Here is a 19276-nt window from a genome sequence, read left to right as displayed (position 1 = left end):
AGTACACACTGCTGCTAATGAGCATCAGTGGATGCTTCCTGATGTGGTGCCTGAGGTGTCTGAATTCTGAATAAGCAGTGGCCAATTGCATAAATACTAGACTATTAACTCAGAACTCAGCTAATGTTCTGGGGATCCAGATTCAAATCCTACTATGCCAGATGGTAGAATTTGAATTCAATACGGAATCTGGAATTAAGGGTCTAATGATGACCATGAAACCATCATCAATTGTCGATAAAACCCATCTGATTCACTAAATGTCCTTTAGGGAGGGAAACCTATTATCATTACCTGGTCTGGCCTACATGTCACTACAGACCCACAGCAATGTGGCTAACTTTAGGCTGCCCTCTGCGATGGGCAATAAATTCTGGCCTCACCAGAGATACCCACATCCCATGGGTGAACAAAAAAAAACTGTGCCCACCACTTCTGCTGTGTCTGTCTTGTCAGTGGAACAGAACATATCCAGGGAAGATAATGTCTGGAACATGAACTGTAAAGTGCAATTCTGTGACAATGTCAGGCTGTTGCCTGACTAGTCAGAGAGACAGCTCTCCCAATTTTGGCAGTAGCCTCTAGTGGTTAGAATGGAGGACGTTGGAGCATCATCAGGGCTGCTGCTGCAATTGTTGTTTTGGGTGCCTAGGGCAATGCCAGGTAGTCTGTCTGGGTTCATTTCTTTGTCGAATATTTGTGGTAATTGACACAAATGAGCAGGTTGTTAGGCCATTTCAGAGGTTGTTAAGAGTCAACCATATTGCTGTGTCTCTGGAATTACAGGTAGGTCAGACCAAGTGAGGATGAGAAATTTCCTTCCTTGAAGGACATTAGTGAACCAGACAGGTTTTCTGGCAAACAATGGTTTCATGGTCATCAGTACATTCTTAATTTGAGATTTTTTATGAAATACAATTCTGCCACCTGCCGGGCCCCCCGAACATTAACTGAGTTTCTGAATTAATAGTCCAGCAATATTATCACTTGGTGGCATAGTGGGTCAATGGTTAGCACTGCTGTCTCACAGTGTCAGGGGTCTAGGTTTGATACCAGCCTCGGGTGACCGTGTGGAGTTTGCACAGACTTTCTGTATGGAGTTTGAACATGCTCCCCGTTTCTGCGTGGATTTCTGCCGGGTGCTCTGGTTTCCTTCCACAGTCCAAAGATGTGCAGGTTAGGTGGACTGGCCATGCTAAATTGCCCATAGTGACCAGGGACGTGCAGGCTACATGGATTAGTCATGGGCATTGTAGGGTTACAGGAATAGGGTACGGGGTGGGTTTGGGTGAGATGCTCTTCATAGGGTCAGTGTAGACTCAATAGACTGAATAACCTGTTTCTACATGTAGGAATTCTATGATTTTAGAATTCTGTGGGATTCCATAGCTAGAACATTTTCTTAAACTATGCCCAACAATTGAAAGCACGGAAATCCCCTCACTTTCCCTTACCAGGTTTCTTTTCAACATGGCATTTTCCAGCCTCTCGGAAAGCCACGGCTGCTCGGAAGTAGGACCGCAGTATTGACCAGCGGAAGACAGCTACTGGGTCAATGCCAATCAGACTGCTGATGAAAGCATTCTTACTGCTTTTCAGAAGTGCGACAATGTCAGGACGCATGTGGTCTGTATTCTTTTCTCGAAAATCCTAAAACATACGTTAATAAGGAATAATGAATGATCTAATTTTATAGGTGCATATTTTATTCACAATCATGATTCTTTTCTCAATGGAGGTAATTTCTACTACTTCCAACACACTTCTCCCCATCAACTGAAAGAAACCAACTCGTGGTAATACAATAATAAAAACCGAAACAACTGCAGATGCTCTAAATCAGGAACAAAAACAAAGTTGCTGGAGAAGCTCAGCAGGTCTGGCAGCATCTGTGAAGGTTTTTTCCTTCACAGATGCTGCCAAACCTGCTGAGCTTCTCCAGCAACTTTGTTTTTGTTCATGTGGATATACAATCCACAGAGACCTCTTCCAATTTCTTTTTTTTGCCGGGGGAGGAATTATAGAAAGCGGAGGTCATCATTCAATTATAGTTCTTAAATTTTCAATTGACTCCCAAACTCAACAGCTTTTTGGGAAAGAAAAAATTTCTATTACTTTATACATGTTGCACCATGAGATCACCTTGAATGGTCTACTTTTAAGGTTATAATCCACGGTTGACAAGAAGAAAGAGATTTATTCCCATTAAAAGAAACAACTCCATAGTATCCATCAAAATCATTAATCATCTTGAACATGTCAATTTAATAGTTCTTTAACTGTCTACAGTCAAGGAATGCAAGCATAGTTTAATTTTGAAAAAAACGTGAGGGTAGATAAGTCCCCTGGGCCAAACGGGATATACCCATGGTTACTATGGGAAGCAAGGGAAGAGATTACTGCCCCTTTGACAATGATCTTTGCATTCTCACTGCCCACTGGAGTAGTACCAAAAGATTGGAGGGTGGCAAATGTCATTCCCTTGTTCAAGAAAGGGAATAGGGATAATCCTGGAAATTTAAGACCAATCAGTCTTTCTTCTGTAATGGGCAAATTATTAGAGAGGATTCTGAGAGATAGTACTTACGATTATTTGGAAAAGCACTGTTTGATTAGATATAGTCAGCATGGCTTTGTGAGGAGCAGGTCAGTTCTCACAAGCCTCATTGAATTCCTAGAGAATATTACAAAACACATTGATGAAGGTACAGCAGTGGATGTAGTGTATATGGATTTCAGAAAGGCATTTGATAATGTTCCACATGGTAAGCTCATTCAGAAATTAAGGAGGCATGGGATTCAGGGAAGTTTGGCTGTCTGGATACAAAACCGACTGTCCCATGGAAGGCAGGGTGTGGTACTCGTTAGAAAGTATTCAGCCTGGAGCTCAGTGACCAGTGGTGTTCCGCAGGGATCTGTTCTGGGGCTATACTCTTTGTGATCTTTATAACTGACTTGGATGAGGAAGTGGAGGGGTGGGTGGCACGAAAGTTGGTGGAGTTGTGGATAGCATGGAGGGCTGTTGTAGGTTGTAACGGGACAATGACAGGATGCAGAGCTGTGCAAAGAAGTGGCAGATGGAATTCAACCCAGAAAAGTGTGAAGTGATCCATTTTAGAAGATCACATTTGAATGCAGAATACATGGTTAATGGCAGGATTCTCGGCAGTGTGGAGGAACAGAGGGATTTGGGGGTCCATGTGCATAGATCCCTCAAAGTTGCTACCCAAGTTGATTGAGTTGTAAAGAATGCATACGGTGTGTTGGCTTTCATTGGCAGGGGAATGGAGTTTAAGAGCCATGAGGTTATGCTGCAGCTCTATAAAACTCTGGTTAGACAACACTTGTAATACTGTGTTCAGTTTTGGTCACCTCATTACAGGAAAGATGTGGAAGCCTTAGAAGGAGAGCAGAAGATTTACCAGAATGCTGCCTGGACTGGAGAGCAGATCTTATGAGGAAAGGTTGAGGGAGCTTGGGCTTTTCTCATTAGAGTGAAGAAAGATGAGGTGACTTGATAGAGGTGTACAAGGCGATGAGAGGGATAGATAGAGTGGGCATTCAGAGACTTTTTCCCAGAGCAGAAATGACTATTATGAAGAGGCATAATTTTAAGCTGACTGGAGAAAGGTATAGGGGAGATGTCAGAGGTACGTTCTTCACACAGAGAGTGGTGGGTGTGTGAAATGCGCTGCTGGCAGTGGTAGTGGAGTCAGATAATTCAGAGACTTTTAAGCAACTCTTGGAAACTCATGGAGGATAGTACAATGTAGGGTATGCACGGTAGATTGATCTTAGTAGGATAATAGGTCAGTACAACATCATGGCCAAAGGGTCCGTTCTACGTTTAAGTTTCAACAGCACAATCTGTCCTCATAACTTAATCCCTTTAGTACCTATATGGTTCTGGTGAATCTATGCTTCCACTGATCCCAAGCCAACATATCCTTTTGGAGGTGTGGTGTCCAGAGCAGAAGGCTGACTTCAAAAGACCTCTAGCCAGAAAGTATTAATTTATCACAGAATATGAAGGGTTATTACAACATGGAAAGCACAACATGTTGCTTGATTGACGCTATATCAAGATATAAATATCATGACCCAAGTCTCAGTAAGAGCAACTGGATTATGATCAGGAGCTGCAATGTGCTTATTTGTCTGTCCTAATCAAGGAACATTGCAGCTTTCCAGCCATTATTCACCAATTTAGTACAGACTGGGGACTGAACCATGACTTTTCCCTGGTCTGGATGTTAGATGCACTGCACAAAGTACATTTTTTGGCTCAAGCACTCTACTGTTCAGATGGTCAATGCCTCCTCCAATACCTATTCAAAACTCTTCGAGAGCAATGGATGACCATTATTTATACAGCACAGACCTTCATTTGGTACTTGACTTTCCCTGCATAGTGCTTTATTATAAAAGCTTGCTCCATCACCGCTGGGAACTCGATATAATTGTTCCCTTCATACTGCCGCTTGAATTTGTCCAACAGCGTCTGATTTGTTGCCTGTGGAAAACTGAATTGAAAGGAAAATAATTACATATAAACCTCAGCTGTGTGATTCTTATCAGCGTGGAAACAGCAGGATCTAGTTAACCTAGTTGTTTCATAGCTTTCATAAAGCATACCCTGCGACTTAAGATGGAACTTTGTTGGGCAGGCTTCATCTTTAGCCTTTGTTCTTTGTTCAACATTAATACCCCTAGATTATAAAGGAAGAGGACAGGAATGGGTTTCAAAAAAGAAAAAACTAATTTGATTGTGTAGGTCAGCTGTTAGCATTCAAATAGAATCAAGTCATACATCTAAAGTCCCACTCCAGGACTTGATCACATACTTTAAACTGAGACTGCTGGAATGACTATGATAGCAAGAAATAATCTTGGATATGATGATGTGGAACCATATGGGTGGAAGAAAGAAATAACAAGGGGCTGACTACACTGGTGGGAGTACTCTAAAGAACCCCCTAACAGTATCGGCTCTATAGGAAAGAATTAACTGTGAGATAGTGAGGGCATGTAAAAAAGGCAGTACACTAGTCATGGGTGACTGTCATCTTCATGCAGATTTGGAAAATCAACTTTGCGAAAATAGCCAGTAGAATTTAGAGGGTATATTTGGGACAGTTTCCTGGGTCAATGTGTCATGGATTCAACCAAGAATCAGGTTCTTTTGGCTCTGAGAATGTCTAATGAGGAAGGTTTAGTAAGTACGAAATTTCCTAAAGAACAGTGACTATAACAGAGTAGAATTTAGCATTTAATTCCAGAGTGAGAAACGTGAGTTGAAATACCTGTGCTGAGCTCAGGGTAATTTCACACGGATGAAATGAGAGTTGTCTTCAGTGGACTGGAAAAGGAGTATAGTAAAAAAGATGCTTGAGGGACAATGGCAGATATTTAAGAAATTAGTTCGTGACTCACTGTGTAAATATAGCTCAGTGAGTAAGACAGGATTCTAAGGAAGGGGAAAAAAACGACCATGATTAACTATGGAAGTTAAAAACAGTATCAAACTGAAAGAAAAAAGAACATACAATGTGACAAACATTCGTGGTAAACCAGAAGATTAGGTAGGTTTTAAAAGCAAACAAAAGATGACCAAAAAATGAAGCAGAAAATAAATCATGAAGGAAAACTAGCAAACATGATCAAAATTGACAGCAAGAGCTTCTTTAAATATATGAAAAGGAAATGAGGGGCCAAAGTATATAAAGGTCCCTTAGAGGACAAGGCTGGAGAATTAACAAGAGAACCAAGAAATGAAAAGGATTAGAGGATCCTTAAAGGATGCAGTAGCAGACCATTTCGAAGTACGTAACAAAATCAAGCAGAATCAGCAAGGCTTCATGAAGGGGCAATCACACCTGGCAAGTTTATTAGAACTCTTTGAGGAAGCAAAGGGCAACCAATAGAATACAATATATTTAGATTTCTGTAAGGTACCAGACAAATCTGTTTAATAAGAGCCTGGAAGATATTCTAGCAGTGTTGGCTGCCCCATGAGTTGAGTTTATGGTTCACTGACAATATAGGTCACAGCTAGATCAGGTTGGTCTCAATCATCAGGTTTAATGCAGCATGATCTAGGACCTTGCAGCAATCTCAAACCGGTCATTCACCAGCTCCTGGATACAAATAATCACAGCCATAACCCCCTCCATTTGAACATCTATTTGAATCTCTGGGCCAATGAGTGAGAGGTCTGACTTGGGCAGGTAAATGCTACCAACCAGCATACAGATAGACATTATTTACAGCTTTAACAGATTCTGCTGCTGTTGTGAAATTCAATTCTGTTTTCATCAGGGATTACATGACAGTCACATTCTGATTCCAATTTGTGCTTGATTTACACAAAATACAAATAAAATCTCAGAGTAAATTGCATTGCACTGATCAGGCTATCCTATTTGATGCTCTGTGAGAATAAGAACCTGTAGTTACCAGGTATTTTAATAGTTACAGCCTTCTGTTGTTACTTCTTTACAAACCACTGAAGAAACCAGAACAGACAGCTGTGAAAGTTACCATCTTTGCAAGTATCCATCATGGATACTGACAAAATTATTGTTCATTGGATTCTGAAACAACCAAAATGACTTATCAAAACTATTCAACAATAGTCCTAGTTACTTGGAAATAATTCATTAAAGCTGTCCTTGTGACAAGGTCAACACAGGAGGTAGCAATTTGATGGTGCAAATTCAGGACAATATCCTATTTATAGTACAACTCAGTGAGATCAAACACATGGTTGCTGCAAGCATGTTGGTGTCTTAAAGTGGCAATGTCCCTATGGTCCCCATACCTCTGTAAATGTTATTTATTTCCAACTACATCAAGTAGGTTTAGTTATTGATATTAACAGGGCAGAGAAAAATGAAATGAAATGTAAGCTATTTCTCATCCTCCAATACAGCCTTCTAGCTGTTTTTACATCAAGTCAGTTTTAATTTAAATGCCAGGAGGACAGTTCATTACACTCATATCTAGTATGGCCAATTCCCTTGTCCTGAAAGTAACCTCAAATGAATCTCTTTCATACCATGTGATGTACATTTCCTATGATGCTCCTAATTCATTAAGAATTGATCTACGACTAATGATATCGTTATGCACCAGTATTTCACCCTAGTGCTTCACAATGTTCCTTTTGAATGCAACCTAACTTTGGAGGAAATAATCTATGACTGAATTATTGAGTAACTTTCATGAATCTCATGGGCAAACCACTGAAATTTTAAATATTCCAACCCACCAGCAAAGACCGCTGAAATTCCAGAGCCAACACTGTCCATTTTTAGCATGTAATTCTTCTTGTACAATGTCAAATACAAGACTGATTTTAAAAAAAATATTGAACAGATCATGATGTTTGCAACCAGATTAGACAGGAAGTAAAATAAGAAATAATTCTGGTAAGTTTAAACTAAAATAATTTATTGTTAATTAACTCTCCTCACATAGAATTATATTGAAGTAGCATAATAACAAATCTGGATAATGTTCTTAGCTCTGGGAAAAATGTGAAGCAAGGAAAATTAGTAGATTCAAGGACTTACAAAGGCAGGAAAAGCATTCAAATTAACTCACACAACTATGTTTAACTTCACAGTTATGAAAAACGCTTCGCATTTGAGGAGGCCATAGTCATTGTTTAAACATAAAGAGTAAACCTATTAGGATTGAAATCTGAAGAAATTTCTTCACCTACAGATAGTGAACCTGTAGAATTCACTACCAAAGGAGGTGTAAGAAATAGCTCGTGGCTAAAGGAATCAACAGACATGGGGCAGAAGGTGGGATTAGGGTAGTGAGCTCAATGATCATACTGAATGGCAGAGCAGGCTTAAGGGGTTGAATGGCCTACTCCTGCACCTAACTTTTATGTTTCCATTCCAATCATGGAACTGTTCACTTTCTGTTCAAAAACCCACTGCCAGCCTCCTGACTATTTAGCTGTTGGCCCACATCTAGTCTTCTTCAATGTTATTATCCACAAGTAATTGCAAAGTATTCCACCTAAAGGTCTGAGTAGCATCAAAAGTTAGAACAACAAAAGGTTTATCACTGCATTCTTAGATTATGGGCTTGGAATTGTTTAAATATATTGGACATCCACCAATTAAAAGGTTATGTTAGAAATTACAGACAGTAATAGTATACAAAGAAAACTCTCCCAAACTACATGTTTTACTGTTTTAGTAGACATATTAACGAGTTAAACTAAATTAAGTGAATATGTTCATTATATTGTATTCATATGAATTTGATACTGTTGTATCCATATTGTAAATTCACTATCCACTATTTATTATATCAGGTTATTCTGAATACTCACTTGCACTCCTCATCCAACAGGTTCAGTAAGCCTGTGGGTTTCTTGCTGATGAGGTTAATGCAACCACTGTTGTCTGTATAATCTATATTGTGCCAACTGATTCCTTCTGACCTGTACTCCTCCTGTAGGATGAAAATTTAAGGTTAAGGCAAGTACAAAATTAGCAATATAAATCAAACTACGAGGAGCTTATTAGTGTACCAAAAGGCAGGTGAGGAATATATTTACATATTACTTATCCTCTTTTCCTTAGACCTTTCCGTTATGTAATTAGAATCCTTCAGGTCTCCTGGACAGAAAAAGGCTGTTCAGCTGATTGAGTCTGTGCTGGTGAACAACTACCTATCTATTCGAATCCCATTTTCCATCGCTTGGCCCACAGCCTTGTATGCCTTAGCATCGTGAGTGCACATGTAAACACTTGGGCAAGCATAACTCTTAAAGGCAGTGGGGTCCAAACTCCCACCACCATCTGGTTTAAAAAAAACTTTCCTCTCATCTCCTCTAAACCTCCTGTCCTTTACCTTAAATCTATAACCCTGTCCAACGATCCCCCCACTCAAGGAAAACGTTTCTTCCTGTCTATATCCATGATAATTTTATACATCTCCACCATGTTCCCCTTTACTGTCCTCTGTTCCATGTAACACAACTCCAGCCTATCCAACATCTTTTCGTAACATTTCTAGCAGAGGGTGACCTGTACTGATACCTAGGCTATGTCATGGAACCCAGACATTTGATGCATACACAAATGTTAATTTCTAGCCTGTCCAAATGCAGAGCATATGGTTTCACTTGTGTAACTACTCAGAGAAAAGTGAACTACAAGTGCAAAAACAGGACTAGTCTTTTGAAAAAAGAGTAGGTATTTATGTTGAAAAGCTGCCAGGAATGACAGGAGACTCCTTATGAGAAATGTGTTTCTGCTTGAAAAGGAAAGGACAGATAGTTTTGAGTTGGGCAGTAAAAGGATGATAGATAGACAGATAGATTCCCTACAGTGTGGAAACAGGCCCTACGGCCCAACAAGTCCACACTGCTCCTTGAAGCATCCCACCCAAACCCATCCCCATATAATCCACATACCCCTGAACACTATGGGCAATTTAGCATGGCCAATCCACCTAGCCTGCACATCTTTGGACTGTGGGAGGAAACCGGAGCACCGGAGGAAACCCACGCAGACACGGGGAGAATGTGCAAACTCCACACAGACAGACAGTCACCCAAGGCTGGAATCGAACCTGGGTCCCTGGCACTGTGAGGTTGCAGTGCTAACCACTGAGCCACCGTGCTGCCCCTAATGCCCAAAATAAATTGAAAGAATGATGCAAAATCAATAAGATCTACGAAATATGGACCATATCAATAGGTGATCTTCAATCACAGGTGATTCAGTTGTTTAAGGGGTCAAGCTTTCTGTTTTTCGGAAAATCTATGCAGGAAGTCATTTTTGGGCTATTATTCCTCTTAAATGTAAATTGCATAATATGATGCACCTGCCAAGTACAAGTTATAGTATTTGGTCCCACTGAACTCCCAATCCATCCCTCAGAAGCTCATTTTAACAGCTTCCATTTCAACAAGGAGCTCAGCATTTCAGTTCTAACATTACATCTTCATTAATAAAGTGGATATAAAGACCTTCCTTTATATTTAGAAATACTGATGGATCGATAGTCTGAGGGTTATCGGAAAAGTCCATTTCCTAGTTCACCTTTATGCAACGTAGCAAATTGATTCAAGGATATGACTCAGCGTTAGTCAGGCAGTCTCTCCCCTCTTTCCCAAAGTCAGATTACAATATAAAAACCAAAAGAATTGCGGATGCTGTAAATCACGAACAAAAACAAAGTTGCTGGGAAAGCTCAGCAGGTCTGGTAGCATCTGTGAAGGAGAAAACAGAGTTAACATTTTGGGTCCTGTGTTCTGAGGACGGGTCATCCGACCCGAAATGTTAATTCTGTTTTCTCCTTCACAGATGCTGCCAGACTTGCAGATTACCTGGAGAGGAGCCAATCCACTCCTAAGCATATGCTGCTTCATGTTCAGCTCAGCATTTCAGCTCAAAAATACGAATGAAGGACAAGCATATTTTTATTCATAAAAGTGCAGGACACTACCAAAGGCAAAAAGTGGAAGGCAGAAGTAAGATAACCCAGAAAGCACTTAAATGGCGACAAAGCTGATCTTATAAGCTTGTACAATAACTTGTATCCATGTAGCACTTTTAACCCAGCACAACATCCCAAAGCATTTCACAGGGACATAATCAGACGACGATTTGACACTTTCTTTTCTTTATTCATAAACAAGAGGAGGATATCACTGGCGAGGCAGCATTTATTGTCCATTATTGTCCTAATTGCCCAGAGGGCAGTTCAGAGTCAACTATATTGCTGAGAGTCTGGAGTCACATGCAGGCCAGACCAGGTAAGGATGGCAGTTTCCTTCCCTAAAGGACATTAGTGACCCAGGTGGGCTTTTTTCTGACAATCAACAAATGGATTGATGGGCATTATTAGATTCTTAATTCCAGTTATATTTTATTGAATTCAAATTCCACTATCTGTTGTGGCAGGATTCGAACCCAGGCCCCCAGAATATTACCTGGGTTTCTGGATTAACAGTCCAGCAATAATACCACTAGGCCATTGCCTCCCCTTAGAGGAGCTACGTACAAAGATATTAAGACAGATCAATAAAACCTTATATCAACAATGTAGGTTTTAAGAGCACCTTCAAGGTGAATAAAGCAGAGGTCTGCAGCGGGAATCTAGAAATTAGGCCTGTGCAGTTGAAAGCATGACTACTAACAATAGACAAACTAAAATCAGGAAAATTCTGTCTCCTCTCATTACTGAAATGAAACCTTCACCCTTTTTCTTTCCCCACAGATGCTGCCAAACTTGCAGCATTCAGGTGTTTTCAGCATTTTCTGTTCTTATTTCCAAGTTCCTGTATATGCTACTTAGCTTTGGTATAACAAAGCTCAATTGAGATCAGGGCAGATTTAGGGAGCAAGGAACAGCATGAAGAACAGTGAATTACAACTCTAAGAACAACAGAGGAAATCAATACTTCGCAATTCTACGTTCCCTTATCACCTGTCAAGGTGGTGACATTTTGAGCAATGTAGGACCACTTTGAGATTACATATGTAACCCAGACATTCAAGAGGCTCCCTCCTTAAGGGAGGCTAGAAGGGCAGATGTATTAATAATCTCTTTGGGGAGGAATGCCCTGATGAAACCAGTCTGGAGCTGTGAATGTGGAGCAATAAGTAGGAGTACACTCAAACTTTCTTCATTTGATAGTTTTGATAGGGGGCAGCATGATGCCTCACAGCATCATAGGGACCAGGTTCAATTCTACCCTCAAGCAACTAACTGCCTGGAGTTTGAAAATTCTCCCCATGTCTGCATGGGTTTTCTCCCACTGTCCAAAGATGTGGATTAGTCATGTTAAATTGCACATAGTATCATCCAGCAAAGTGCAGGCTGGGTGGATGCTCTTCGGAGGGTCAGTGTGGACTCAGTGGGCTGATTGGCCTGCTTCATACTGTAGGAAATCTATGATTCTATAATTACCTTTGAATGAGTATAGTATTTGCAGTGCTGGCTTGACTAATTTTGCAGTAGTTTCAAACCTCAATTAGTACTTTTCAGGTTAAAATCATGAACTAAGCTAAAAGGGTCCCAACAGCCTTTTCCATAGGTCAGGGAAACAAAAGACAATGCACTATGTGTTCTCCCAAATTTTTTTTGCCTTTGACCAATAACTAGCTTAGATAGCTGAATCAGTCATTTTGTTGTTGTGTGCTGCCTCTTAATATTTACCGACATAACAAGAGCTAATCTCGTTCAGATAAAAATGTTGAGTTATCTGGTATGATGTAAAGCTCTGTAAATGCCATTATTTTGCATTCTTCAGTGAATATATAATATAGGAACAGGCATTTACACCATTATTAATTATTAGTTCTCTACCCCTCCCCCACTCAACCCATTTCCAGTCTTGCACTATGATGCAAGAACGTATAAATACTACTAACAGCAACAGCGACAATTATTCCTCTAGCCCCCTTTAAACTATGCAAACAGTATTTAACAAGTGAGAGTCAAGAGACACAAGAACATCACAAAAAGACTGCCATATATGATCTCATCTAAAATTCAGTTTTAGTCCTCAAGGACTGCAAACTGCTTGCCAAAGTGACACTGGCCCATATCCAGCCAAAAAAACAACAGCTAGCTACATAATGTGTTTTTGTGTTCCAGCAAGCACTCTTTCCTAGTCTCAGGTCACAGCGTTATTAATATGAAAGGCATTTGTAACATTTCCACACAGAGTCAGCATTTCCTGGAATGTTTGGAAACAAAAAAAATTTAATAAGCAAATTTATTCAGTAGGTCACAGACAAAAGAATTTTATTCTCTATGTCAAAAAAATACACAGTTAAAAAGGCTTTTTTACCTAATAATACAACATAAATATTACATTGCAGCTTTGCTGAAATAAGTTCAAAGCAATAAATTAAGCAGTTAAAGAGATTAAGCCTGTAAGGAAATACACAATTCTAGTGATAATTCTTTACCATTTAAGGAAACTCATGAATTAATGTTGCAAGGTTCCCCCAAGACGTGGTTAAGAATGTGGCAACCTCAATAACTGGCTTAGCACCATTAGTGTATGGGTCACAGATGGCATAAAAGTTTTTAAACTATTTGAAACTCTGCAAAACAAATATCCTGGGCAAGCGTGCTCACAGTGCAGCAAAACTGCTCTGGTGTTAACCATCCCTCATGTCCACTACTTTGAGAATATTCATGCAGCCAAGTATACATACTCCACTATTTTGAAATGCTTTACTTCAACAGCATCAAAGCTGGAAGATAAATCTCAGTCCTGCTTGACCTCCACACACTACATGCAAGATCTGGTTATGTGCTTTATTTGACATGTTTCTCACAGCTCCAAAGACCTGACACTTCTTCAGTCCACACTGACACCTTCTTTAAAGACAGGGCTTAACACTTGCCCCAAAAATATTCAACATCCGACAATCCTTATGCTGACAATTTCTTAGATAGAACAGTGATCATATCACAACGGCCTTCACTTATTCTGAAAAAAAGTCATTTTTTTAAAATAAAAAATTGCATTTTGTTATGAGACATCTTCGTGGCAGATGGGATTTGAATATGACCATCTAGCCCAGAACCAGGGACACTACTGCTGTGCAACAGGACCCCAAATAATCACATTAGAACTCAAAACCACAACAAATGCTAACATCACAGTCCTCAGTGAAGTCAGACACCTTAGCAATTAGACCATGTGACCACCATTTTACAAACAAAGAAACAAAGAAACCTACAGCACAGGAACAGGCCCTTCCGCCCTCCAAGCCTGCGCCGATCAAGATCCTCTGTCTAACCTGTCATCTATTTTCTGACAGTCTGTGTCCATTTGCTCCCCGCCCATCCATGTACCTGTCCAAATATATCTTAAAAGACGCTAACGTGTCTGCGTCTACCACCTCCGCTGGCAACGCGTCCCAGGCACCCACCACCCTCTGTGTAAAGAACTTTCCACGCGTATCTCCCTTAAACTTTCCTCCTCTCACTTTGAACTCATGACCCCTAGTAATTGAGTCCCCCACTCTGGGAAAAAGCTTCTTGCTATCCACCCTGTCTACACCCCTCATGATTTTGTAGACCTCAATCAGGTCCTCCCTCAATCTCCATCTTTCTGATGAAAATAATCCTATCTATTCAACCTCTCTTCATAGTTAGCACCCTCCATACCAGGCAACATCCTGGTGAACCTCCTCTGCACCCTCTCCGAAGCGTCCACATCCTTTTGGTAATGTGGCGACCAGAACTGTACACAGTACTCCAAATGTGGCCGAACCAAAGTCCTATACAACTGCAATATGACCTGCCAACTCTTGTACTCAATACCCCGCCCAATGAAGGAAAGCATGCCATATGCCTTCTTGACCACCCTATTGACCTGCGTTGTCACTTTCAGGGAACAATGGATCTGAACACCCAGATCTCTCTGTTCATCAATTTTCCCTAGAACTTTTCCATTTACCATATAGTTCGCCCTTGAATTTGATCTTCCAAAATGCATCACTTCGCATTTGCCCAGATTGAACTTCATCTGCCATTTATCTGCCCAACTCTCCAGTCTATCTATATTCTGCTGTAATCTCTGACAGTCCCCTTCACTATCAGCTACTCCACCAATCTTAGTTTCATCAGCAAACTTGCTGATCAGACCACCCACACCTTCCTCCAGATCATTTACACATATCACAAACAACAGTGGTCCCAGCACAGATCCCTGTGGAACACCACTGGTTACAGGTCTCCAATTTGAGAAACTCCCTTCTACTACTACCCTCTGTCTCCTGTTGCCTAGCCAGTTTGTTTATCCATCTAGCTAGCACACCCTGGACCCCATGTGACTTCACTTTCTCCATCAGCCTGCCATGGGGAACCTTATCAAACGCCTCACTGAAGTCCATGTATATGACATCTACAGCCTTTCCCTCATCAATCAACTTTGTCCCGTCCTCAAAGAATTCTATTAAGTTGGTAAGACATGACCTTCCCTGTACAAAACCATGTTGCCTATCACTGATAAGCCCTTTTTCTTCCAAATGGGAATAGATCCTATCCCTCAGTATCTTCTCCAGTAGCTTCCCTACTGCTGACGTCAGACTCACCGGTCGATAATTACCTGGATTATCCTTGCTGCCCTTTTTAAACAACGGGACAACATTAGCAACTCTCCAGTCCTCTGGGACCTCACTCGTGTCTAAGAACACTGCAAAGATATCTGTTAGGGCCCCGGCTATTTTCTCTCTCGCTTCCCTCAGTAACCTGGGATAGATCCCATCTGGACCTGGGGATTTGTCCACCTTAATGTCTTTTATCAAGCAAGTATTTGACAAAGAGCCCCATAAAAGTCTGGATAGAAAACCTGTGTATTATGTACCGAGTGTCATTATCTGTCAGAATTAGAAAATATTGGCTCTGTTTGTGGGATCTGGGTGTCACTGGCTTGGCCAGCATTTATTATGCAGTTATCTTGGAAAAGATGGTTGTGAGAGTCTTCTTGAATCTTGGCAGTCCTGGCAGTGTAGGACATCCACAGTGCTATTAGGGTAGGATTTCCAGGATAATGACCGAATAAAAATAAAGGAATGGCAATAGTATTCCAAGTCAGGTGTGTGACCTGGAAGAGATCTTGCAGATGATAGAGGCTTCGGAAAGCCCACATTAGGGGCATTTAAACAGTCCTTGGATAAGCATATGGATAATGATGGGATAGTGCAAGGGAAGGAGCTTAGACTAGTTCACAGGTGGGCGCAACATCGAGGGCCGAAGGGCCTGTTCTGCGCTGTATTGTTCTATGTTCTATGTTCTAACACTTCCTCCTTCCCTCTGTCAACTTGACCTAGACTAAGCAAACATCTATCCCTAACCTCAACATCCGTCATGTCCCTCTCCTTGGTGAATACCGATGCAAAGTACTCGTTAAGAATGTCACCCATTTTCTCTGACTCAGCGCATAACTTTCCTTTTTTGTCCTTAAGTGGGCCAATCCTTTCTCACGTTACCCTCTTGCTCTTTATCTATGAATAAAAGGCTTTGGGATTTTCCTTAACCATGTTTGCCAGCATTATCGCATGTCCTCTCTTAGCCCTCTTAATCCCTTTTTTCAGATTCGCTCTATATTCCCAATATTCTTGCAAAGCTTCGTCTGTCTTCAGTCGCCTAGACCTCATGTCTGCTTCCTTTTTTCTCTTGGCTAGTCTCACAATTTCACCTGTCATCCATGGCTCCCTAATCTTGCCTTTTCTATTCCTCATTTTCACAGGAACATGTCTCTCCTGCACACTAATCAACCTCTCTTTAAAAGCCTCCCACATATCAAATGTGGATTTACCTTCAAACAGTTTCTGCCAATCTACATTCCTCAGATCCTGCTGAATTTTGGTATAGTTGGCCTTCCCCCAGTTTAGTACTCTTCCTTTAGGACCACTCCTATCCTTGTCCATGAGTATTGTAAAACTTATGGAATTGTGGTCGCTATTTCCAAAGTAGTCCCCTACTGTAATATCAACCACCTGGCCGGGTTCATTCCCCGGCACCAGGTCCAGTATGGCCCTTTCCCGAGTTGGACTACATACATACTGCTCTAGAAAACCCTCCTGGACATACCTTAGAAATTCTGCTCCGTCTTGACCCCCAACACTGAGGGAATCCCAGTCAGTGTTGGGAAAATTAAAATCTCCCATCACCACTACCCTGTTTCTCCTACACCTTTCCATTATCTGTTTACATATTTGTACCTCTATCTCACGCTCGCTGTTGGGAGGCCTGTAGTACATTCCCAGCATTGTTACTGCATCCTTCCTATTTCTACCCATATTGCATCATCGTTTGAGTCCTCCACGGGGCCCTCCTTCACTGCGGCTGTGATATCGTCTTTGACCATTACTGCAATTCCTCCACCCCTTTTACCTCCCTCTCTATCCCGCCTGAAGCATCGATATCCTGAGACAACTAGTTGTCAGTCATGCCCTTCCCTCAGCCAAGTCTCAGTAATAGCGATAACATCATACCTCCAGGTACCGATCCAAGCCCTAAACTCATCTGCCTTGTCTACTACACTTCTCGCATTAAAACAAATGCACCTCAGACCACCTGTACCTTTATGTTCATCATCTGTTCCCCACCTACTATTCCCTTTAGTCACACTGACTCCATTATCTAGTTCCCTACAGGCTTTCGTTCCTACCTCTTTTCTGTCCAATATTTGGTTCCCATGCCCCTGCCACATTAGTTTAAACCCTCCCCCACAGCATTAGCAAAAGCACCCCCAAGGACATTGGCTCCAGTCCGGTTCAGGTGTAGACCGTCCAATTTGTAATAGTCCCATCTTCCCCAGAACCGGTTCCAACGTCCCAAAAATCTGAACCCTTCCCTCCACCACCATCTCTCAAGCCACGCATTCATCATGGCTATTCTTTCATTTCTGCACTGACTAGCACGTGGCACTGGTAGCAATCCTGAGATAACTACCTTTGAGGTCCTACTTGTTAACTTGGCTCCTAACTCCCTAAATTCTGCTTGTAGGACCTCATCCCGTTTCCTGCCTATATGCACCACGACAACTGGCTGTTCGCCCTCCCCCTTCAGAATGCTCTGCAGCCGATCGGAGACATCCCTGACACGTGCACCTGGGAGGGAACATACCATTCGGGAGTCCCGTATTCAACCGCAGAACCGCCTATCTACGCCCCTTACAATTGAATTCCCCAATGACTATCGCCCTTCCACTCTTTTTCCCGCCCTTCTGTACAGCAGAGCCAGCCTTGGTGCCGTGAACCTGGCTACTGCTGCCTTCCTCTGGTGAGCCATCTCCCCCAACAGTATTCAAAACGGAATACCTGTTTTGGAGGGAGATGACCACAGGGAACTCCTGCACTGCGTTCCTGCTCTTCCTCCGCCTTTTGGTCACCCATTCGCTATCTCTCTTAGCAATCCTAATCTGCGGTGTGACCAAATTGCTAAACGTGCTATCCACGACCCCCTCAGCATCGCGTATGCTCCAAAGTGAGCCCATCTGCAGCTCCAGAGCCGTCATGCGGTCTAACAAGATCTGCAGCTGGACACACTTCCTGCACGTGAAGGAGTCAGGGACATCAGCCCTGTGCCTGAGCTCCCACATTGAGCAAGAGGAGCACAACATGGGTGTGAGATCTCCTGACATTATTAAGCTTAACTAAGATAAATGAAAAAGGAACCAAAAGGTTTTTGGCAATCACACGATATATATATAAAGAAACGTGAAACAGAAAAAGCCTTACCTTATCTACACACCACAGAGTCTTTTTTTTGGTTTGAGGAGGAGGGCGGGTGGGAGACACTACACGTGTAGTGTCTCGGGTTCAGCCGCTGCCCAAATAAATGAAGACCGCTCCCGCTCGAGGTAAGCTTTTTAAAGTGGTAAAATAAAAACGCTACCTTGCCGGCAGCCTCTTGGCGCTCTCTCTGTCTGGCTCTCTCGCTCTCCTCACGAAAAGTCAACAAACCAAGAAAACAACTCTTAGCCCAAAGTCTTTGCAAATTACTGTTATAGCCTCTAACTTAATCTTCTCCAAAGGCCTTCTGCTCTGCTCTTAACAAATCTAAGCCTCTTTTTTCCAGAACCTTCAGAACTAAGCGGGGTCTCAAAGTCACAATCAACATGTTAGATGGGGGCATTGTGTGTGTCATAGCTCTGTTGGCAGCACATTCATCTCTGAATTACCAAGATTTAAGTTCAAGTTCCATCTCAGACTTAAGCACCAGAATTAAGGCCAAAATTACAGCGAAGCACCGAATTGTTGAAGATGCCATCGAACCAAGACCCCCATCTAGTAGATTGGGCAGACAGGGATTGTAGAATATCCCACAGCATACTTCAAAGAACCATAGAGGAATAATCCTGAGCCAATCTCTATCCCCAAAATTAATATCTCAAAAGAAAAGAGATTAGCACTATCACATTGTTGTTTATGGAAGTTAGCATCCACATTTCCTACAGGACAAGTGACAACATATCAAAGCACTTCAATAGTTGTAAAACACGTTGACATATCTAGTGTTCAAGAAAAATATTACAATAATGCAAGATTTTTCCTCATTGATGTAGGTGACCTATCTTTCTTGCCCTTCTTGATCTGTCTGAAGCCTTTGACCAAATAATCCCCCTCCAAAGTCTCCCCGCTACCATCCAATTTAGTGTAGCTCCACTCAGCTGGTTCCATAATTATCTAACTTTACTTAGAAATAGCTGCAATAGTTTCCCTTCTTGTTCCTGCACCGTAACCTCTAGTAATGATCTATCCATAGC

The 19276-nt window shown here is 41.7% G+C and overlaps 1 protein-coding gene across 8 annotated transcripts in view; it reads right to left on the bottom strand.

Moving 5' to 3' along the window:
* Positions 1–19276, bottom strand: part of myo9aa (myosin IXAa) — a 318790-nt gene that overhangs the window by 119750 nt on the left and 179764 nt on the right. For all 8 annotated transcript variants that reach the window (XM_059640175.1, XM_059640177.1, XM_059640182.1 and 5 more), the window contains 3 exons: positions 8354–8475; positions 4382–4523; positions 1455–1650 (listed from right to left, as the gene is read on the bottom strand). In XM_059640175.1, coding sequence (XP_059496158.1) covers positions 1455–1650; positions 4382–4523; positions 8354–8475 — 460 coding nt within the window. The remainder of the gene's footprint in view (positions 1–1454; positions 1651–4381; positions 4524–8353; positions 8476–19276) is intronic.

This window comes from Stegostoma tigrinum, chromosome 36 (genome assembly GCF_030684315.1).
Source record: "Stegostoma tigrinum isolate sSteTig4 chromosome 36, sSteTig4.hap1, whole genome shotgun sequence".
Lineage (NCBI taxonomy): Eukaryota > Metazoa > Chordata > Chondrichthyes > Orectolobiformes > Stegostomatidae > Stegostoma > Stegostoma tigrinum.
The sequence above is the reverse complement of the archived record's forward strand: the minus strand, read 5'-3'. Positions and strand labels throughout refer to the sequence as shown.